Source organism: Medicago sativa, chromosome 8 (assembly GCF_051527215.1).
Source record: "Medicago sativa cultivar Bolivia chromosome 8, Bolivia_mono, whole genome shotgun sequence".
NCBI lineage: Eukaryota > Viridiplantae > Streptophyta > Magnoliopsida > Fabales > Fabaceae > Medicago > Medicago sativa.
This window is the reverse complement of record NC_140756.1, coordinates 30,866,896-30,874,638: the sequence shown is the minus strand read 5'-3', so window position 1 is coordinate 30,874,638 and position 7,743 is coordinate 30,866,896. Positions and strand designations below refer to the sequence as shown.

At 35.3% G+C, this 7,743-nt stretch overlaps 1 protein-coding gene and 1 pseudogene across 1 annotated transcript; both read left to right on the top strand.

Moving 5' to 3' along the window:
- Positions 1 to 3,010: 3,010 nt before the first annotated feature.
- LOC146898341 (uncharacterized) lies at positions 3,011 to 4,185 on the top strand (annotated as a pseudogene).
- A 1,502-nt stretch (positions 4,186 to 5,687) lies between these two features.
- Positions 5,688 to 7,423, top strand: LOC146898340 (uncharacterized). Its single transcript, XM_085733932.1, has 3 exons — positions 5,688 to 6,542; positions 6,807 to 6,950; positions 7,111 to 7,423. The coding sequence occupies exons 1-3, from the start codon at positions 5,688 to 5,690 to the stop codon at positions 7,339 to 7,341; spliced, it is 1,230 nt and encodes a 409-aa protein (XP_085590058.1). The 3' UTR covers positions 7,342 to 7,423.
- Positions 7,424 to 7,743: the final 320 nt, after the last annotated feature.

Below are 7,743 nucleotides of genomic sequence, written 5' to 3'. Positions count from 1 at the left end.
TGACTGATCCTGCAAAAAATAGTTAGTAGAAAAAAAAATTATAATAAGAAACCACATGCTCAGAAATTCTTTCTTGATCAGTGATGATGTCTTCACCATTTCTGAGTGATGAAATAATTTTAGTTTTATTTTTAATTTTTGTAAGCCTATGAAAATACTTGGTATTTCTATCACCATCCACATGCCACTTAAGTTTAGCTTTCTCCAACCAGAAGGTCTCTTGTTTGTGTAAGGCTAGGTCAAGGTTTGTTTGAGCAATTTTTTCTTCATTCATAAGAGTATCATTGTTCCCTGAGATGTTGATCTGGTCTTGAATATCATTCAGATTTTTTTCAGCTTCTGCTACTTGCAAATGAATGTTACCAAAGACTTCTTTGTTCCAGACTTTGAGTTTGTCTTTGAGCATCTTTAATTTAGAGCTGAGAATATACATAGGGCTGCCAAGAATTCTAACATTCCAGCTCTCTTCAATCACCTTATGGCAGGTGTCATGCAAAGTCCACATTTTAAGAAATTTAAAGCTTGAGGCCATTTGTAGGTTTAGGGTTCGAAAATCAAGAAGTAAAGGGTAATGATCTGATCTAAGTTTAATCAATGATGAACAAGATATAACAGCACAAGAATCTAACCATTGTTGGTTGCATATAGTTCGATCTAACCTTTTCTTTGTATGCCTCCTACCAAATCTTCTATTGTCCCAGGTAAATTCAACTCCTCTAGTAGGAAGGTGTAACAAACTGTGCAAGTCTGACCAGCTTTGAAAATCATTCATAGGGGCCCTAGCTGGTTGAAATGCTCCTTTGTGCTCATGTGATCCTAAAATAACATTAAAGTCTCCGATAAAAGCCCAAGGCGCATCAAATTGAGTTTGCAATGAAGTGAGCTTCTGCCATAATTCTTTTCTTTTCCAGTAACTTGTAGAAGCATATACAGCAGACACATAAAAAGTATTTTCCTCCAAAATGAAAGAAAAAGAAACTTGTTGTTCATCTTTATTTACAACTATGGGGTTATAATTAAAAGTACAAAAACACCACAGATTAGGTAGAAGATTTTCTCTTGAGTTGCAGGAGAAAATCTTAAATCCTAATCTATGGAACCAAGTAAGAGGAAAATTGGAATAATCCATCCAGGGTTCAGCAACAAACACAAAATCAGGTTTATGTTTTAAAATGAGTCTCTTCAAAGCCAATCTTGATGGGGCATTGGCTATTCCCCTTATATTCCAATATAACATCTTCATTTAAAAGGTTTTGGATTACCAGTGCTTTTTCTGGTTGTGTAACTTCTAACTGGATGTTTTGGTTTAGTGACCTTCCCCTTTGGCCTACCAATCACTTGAAATTCTGAATCATCTTGCAATGCTTCCTTCTCTAGGCCCTTTAGCAATCTCTGTTCAGCCTCGTCGTCTTCATCCATGTTTGCCCAAGACTGTGCTAGAAATGCTTGATTCCTTTCTTCCATTACTTTTGAACAATCAGCCACATCTTCTTTTGAACTTGTATCAATCTCATCTTCTTTGGAATGCCCTTCTTGCTGAGTATCTTCAACAAAATCTTCTTGCGAGTCTGAATCAATTTTCTGTCCTTGTGAATTTTCTAGTGCCGAATTAACTTCATTTTCCAAACGCAGATCAGCTTCCTCCATGTCTGCTCTAATATTTGCAAGGTCATAATCATGGTTTAAGACTTCAAAACTATTCTTCTGCAAATAAACCCAATTTTTCTAAAAGAAATATATTATATGTTCCATTGATATCATAAAGTATTTTCGGATACCTCAAATTTCACATATTACCCATCGAAATAAGTTGTCACAAAGTTGGTTATTAAAGTGAGGAAAAGATGAAAACTTTCGAAAACGCTCTGCTAGGGTTCTCCTAGAATGAGCGCCGCCCAACTTCATTCTTGGATTTCCACTCCTTTTTTGTCTTCTAACAATTGCCATTCATTATTGAACAGTACTAAATTTTTCCATACATTTCTTGTTCGGTGGTGAATTTAATTTCTTGTGGTGTATCACTACTTTTTACACTTGGAATTCCACCAATTGTATTGGTTTGTGTTTGCATCTACACAAATTACGGCGGTCATCAAGATTCCATTCAATTCTTGTGGTGTACGTGATTTAATTTTACGTGAATTACCATTTGTATTGATTTGTTTGACGGTGACCCAGTATGGCATACACGTGCCCTTGGCCGTGTGTGTCCGACACCGTCCCTTCAGCAGTTGTGCAACCAGTTCCTTCAGCAGTTGTGCAACCACCTACAGTAACAACTAAATCATTTGCAGCAGCCTTAGCGGGTCAAAAAGTGAATGATGACAGACCTCTCCCTACGCCATGCATCAAAGGAGATGCTTTGAGCATCAGAATCTGCCAGGAGGAGTACCATAAGGGTGTAGAAGAATGCAATAATGCGTTAAGGGCTAGATTGACTCTTAACAAGGGAAATAAGCCGTATTCTGCACGAGACCTAAGTACCAAAATAGGGAAGCTTTGGAAGACATTGGCGGGCTGGAAAATGGTGCCTCTCGGCAAAGGGTACTATGACTTTCACTTTGACTCGGCGGATGATCTACGGAAAATATGGGCAGCAGGCACAGTCAACCTCCAGCCGGGATTATCGCAGTGGACCAAAGATTTCAAATACCTTTCTCAGAAACAGACACATATTTCGCTTTGGATTCGCTTGGTTGAGTTACTGTAGGAGTATTGGCGGGAGAGAACTTTAAAGGAAATCGCAAGCGCGGTTGGCACGATATGGCTTCGCTTTCAAAGTGGAAGTTCAATATGAGAGGAGACCGTTGTTTTACCATCACTGTTACTCTATTGGGCACAATGTCTCCACTTGTCGATGGTTACATCCGCAGCCACCAAAGGAGAAGAATGATCGTGGGAAACAACTTATTATTGCTGAGGCAGCACCCCCTAAACCCTCTCGGCAGAACAATGATGTGGGTGCTTACACTTCGGCCAATGGAGGCATTTGGAAGTGGGTTCTGGCTCGGGTTGCTTCAACAATTACTACCACTCAGAGGGTACCGGTTTCTGCTACTCCTACATCTCTGGTTTCGACTTCACATGCCAATTCTGCTCCTATTCCTTCCTCTGCATTGAACTCTAATTCACAGGTGGGGCCGATTTCTATTGTTACTTCAACAGTGGCTACTTCTCATACGGACGTCCCTGTATCCATGTCGTCTCTGTCGTCCAACTCTTTCAGCTTTCCATTACACAATGTGTTTGACATAATATCTCCTGAGGAGTTGCCACGTGTTATGTCAATGTTAGAGTATGTTTCCACTGTTGCGCACGATGACGTGCATCCAGAGCGGTTGCATCAGACATCGCTGGAGGAGTTGGAGAACCCCACGCTGGATGATGTCACTGTTACGCTTTATGATGATATGGAAAACATTCGTTCAAGCCCTCGGGAGCTGGGGGAGAGTCCCAAGGGTTCTAACGAGCGTGTACCACATTCATCCCCTGATGAGCACAATGAGCATAATGAGGTGCATGAGGTGTTTGTAGAATCAGTTCAGGTTCAGACGGATACTGTTATTGAGCACGTTGACGTGCATTCTGGGTCAGGCCATTCCTTGGTGTCACCTGTGATTGTAGAGCAGTCCCTTGGTGTAAGCATGCCCACGACAATTCAAGAGGAGCAAGTGGTTGTCGAGTTACAACAACAAGAAGTTCATCCCAGTAAGAATATTCAGCACAGTCTAGATTTGTGGAACAGAGTTCGTGAATATGATGAAAGATAAGCTGCTGAAGACTTCACACTGGTCCTAACAAGGAAGCAGAAACATAAAATTAAAGTTCAACAGGTCTTAGCAAAGCAGCCTACTAAAACCCGTTCTCGGGGTGGTAATCATCCGACTGCTCCATGAATTTTCTCTATTGGAATGTTAGAGGTATCAGTAATTCTGATACTTGGATTGTTTTAAAGAATTTATATCTGTCTCACAAACCTTTTCATTCGGGATAGATGTGGTTTACCTAACTACGGATTTCCTTAATCTGTTTTTTGGTTGTTTTTGTTTATTGTTTTTTTTTCTTTATGTTTTCTTTTGAGGGTTTTGGTCTAGTCCCCCCTCCTTTGTAATTATTTTCCCGCTTTTTTTTTAATAAAATCTCTAGAGTTTGGCGGCATAGGATGGAGGTTTCTCAGGGTGCCAACATAGTTGGGATGTCGATGTTGCCTCTTGAAGCCTGTCCTCTCTCCTTGCTTATCAAAAAAAAAACATATTACCTATTTAATGGATACCCACATGATCATGACGTGGACACAAATATCATATTTGTTCAACGGGAGGAGCTCAATAATAATAATAATAATAATAATAATAATAATAATAATAATAATAATAATATCTATTGTCATCCCTAAACCCAAGAGTAATTATGTTCCTTTACGTCCCTGTGAGCATAGTTCAGTTTGCAGGGACATGCATTGTTATATGCAGGGTTCGGGGTTTGAACCCCGGACTCCCCACATATTCACCTAAAAAAGATGAATTCTAACCACTAGAATACTTGACCCAAAAAATAATAATATTCCTTTACTATCTTTTTTTTTGTAGTGCTATTCCTTTACATCTATTAAGAAGAACCACATTAATAATCTTTTCGTGTTTATTCATTTTTTAATTTTATGAAAAGTATAACTTTGCAACTATTGAAATAATAGAGTAACGTGAAAATATAATCATTTAAATCAATTTTGACAACAATTTCTGCCAAGACTCACTAAGATTTTGTTTGATTGTGGTAAAAGTATCATTTGTACTCGCATCAGTTATATACATGTTTTTATTAAAAAAATTGGATGTAATAACTAATATCACTAATTAATTTTTGTTTTTTTTTTCGAAATCATATTCCCTGATTTTTTTTCGTTGAATTTTAAGTGTATTGTTAAAACATATAAAGTAAACTCTCATATATGAAAATATAAAATAAAAAAAATTCTCTTAAATTTTATTTGTAATGATAATTGATAAAGGGTGACACCACAAGATATTGCGAGATAGATTGTATTACTGTATATTAAAAATGACTATATTGATCCAATTGTTAACAGGTATACACGGTAACGATTATTTTACTTTTGTAAAAAAATTAAAAATTTATTTGGTATGAATCATTTTTTTTCAAAAGAAAATTATAACAACCAATATCTCTAACTAATTAATATTTGTAAATAATATTGTTAATTATAATATTTTGTTGAGATGTATTCAAAATAAACTTTTTATTTCTAAAAAATAGCCAGATAAAAGGAATTATCTAACTGACTTGCATTTTTAGATTTTCTAATAAATTCTTAACGATTTTTTTGTTGTTAAACTACTTAACAATATATAAAAACAACTCAGAAACCTAAAAATGTGAGTCAACATATGTGTTGGAATTGTTAAAAAGAGTATAAAACATGCAATATCTACACGTCAAAGTTATGTCAATCCTTTAGATTTCAACTATAAAAGTAGGCAACATGCAAGATCTCCACATCTTCACAAAATTGAATTCTACAAGTTTTTAACTTCAATTCCAAGGAGTTCAAGAAGGAAGAAATCTCCACTACGGTATTTTCATTTATTAACTTGCACAAAACAATAACAATAGAAGCATTAATCATAACTAATGATGTAACAATAATCATTTGCTTGCAGGTAAACATGAGATTAATCTCTAAATCGTGTATTTTCTCATTATCATTACTTGTGATGCTATCAAGCACAACTTATTCACAACCACAGTCTCCAAATGTTATCCAATCAACAACATATTTGTCAAAAGAGTTTGAAGTGGGGCCTGGAGAAGTCGCAGATAAACAAATGTATAATATTGAATTTCCAAAGGGTCATGTTGGAATCAAGAGCTTTGATGTTGATCTAGTTGATGAACATGGAAACTCTGTACCATTGCATGAAACTTACATTCATCATTGGTATATTTTAAAATATATTCTAAAGAAGAATATGTCAGTGTCACGAGATCCAAATGATCATACCAAACCTTCTGGGGATCTCATTTACAAAAGAAATGATGGAACATGCAACAAGGGTATTCTTCCACATCAATGGAGTTCTGGAAGTGAAACGCGAGGAACAAGTACAAAACTTCCTTATCCATTTGCGGTTGAAATAGGTAAACCTGCAGATATTACAGAAGGGTGGGAAGAGCAATGGTTGTTGGGTGTGTTGGTCATTGATACACGAGGCGTTGAAGATAAGAAAATTTGTATTCAATGTAGGTGTGACCAGTTTAATCTCCCTGAAAATTTTTATGATGTGACAGTTGGATTCCATGGAAAAGTGACTCCTGAATATAAAGCAGGAGTCCTTTGTTGCCAAGATAAGTTTCAGTGCAAAATGAGAAAGGGATTTCAAGCACCAAGGAGAAATCTTGCCATAAGATACAACATAACCTGGGTTAACTGGGACCAACACCAAATTCCAGTTAGATTTTATGTACTTGACGTCACTGATCGGGTAAAAACAAATGGTTCTGAAACAATCCATGATTGTCAGGTAAGTAAATAATTTAAATTATTATTTTTTAATTTTTGTGGTTAATTAAATTTTGTCACGACCAATATGTGGCTTAGGCGATTGGGTTTGAAAACCTTAGTAGGAGGCTCATTGAAACTCTATTTACTATCAAAGAATATTAAAAAATATCATTTGCATGTAAAAACAAAACAAGATAATTTCTTAAACCTGATGATAATAGTTTTTTTATTACTTTGCACGTTATAAACAAGTGATCCACAAAGTTTTCTAAATTTATTACAGGCAGAGTTTACTATTTCAAAAAATAATAGTACAAACCTATTCCACGTTCAAAAAGCAAGCATCCCTATGAAGAAAGGTGGTTATCTTATCTACGCCTCTGGTCATGCGCATACAGGTGTTATTAATGCAACATTATACGGACAGGTAAAGTTTAATATTATTCATTTGACTAAATTTTGTTAAATTTGGTTATGTTATCTCATTGTATTTTTTAAATGAAAATAAATTTTCTTGATTCCATATATAGTCAAATTAATCTCATGAAATGATTTATTAATTGTTTTGTTTTCCATTAATTAATTAGGATGGAAGAACTTTGTGTACATCGACACCAACATATGGAACGGGAAAAGAAGCAGGGAATGAGGAAGGTTACCTTGTTGGAATGTCTGTATGTTATCCAAAACTAGGTTCAATGAAGATTGATGATGGTGAAACCGTGACCGTAGAATCAATATATAAAAATGAATTTCTCCCTGCAGTTATGGGAGATATGCACTTCTATTTGGCTGATGTACTGCCACAAGAAGCATAGACATCAAACTTCTATAAATTTGTAAATGTTTGATTAGATAAATTAGTCTTTGATACCATTAATGTAACACCATAAACCCAAATTTTAGATACTTAATAAAATAAATTATTTACCAAATTTTAGATACAAAATAAAATAAATTTTTTACACCATAAACCCAAATGATTTTAGACACATTCCTTACCCAATTTGAATCATCGACCAACAATCTACAAGAATTGTGCTTTGGTAAACATGCACACACAAATAATGAAGGGGTGATTAGTCAAAAAAACATAAAAGATAATACATAAGTAATAAGAACAACGAGTATGTATATATATCGTATAATCACAGATGCGCATCGTAAAATGCATGGAAATGTGATAATTTTATGATATAGATTAATTTTGAACCATGATA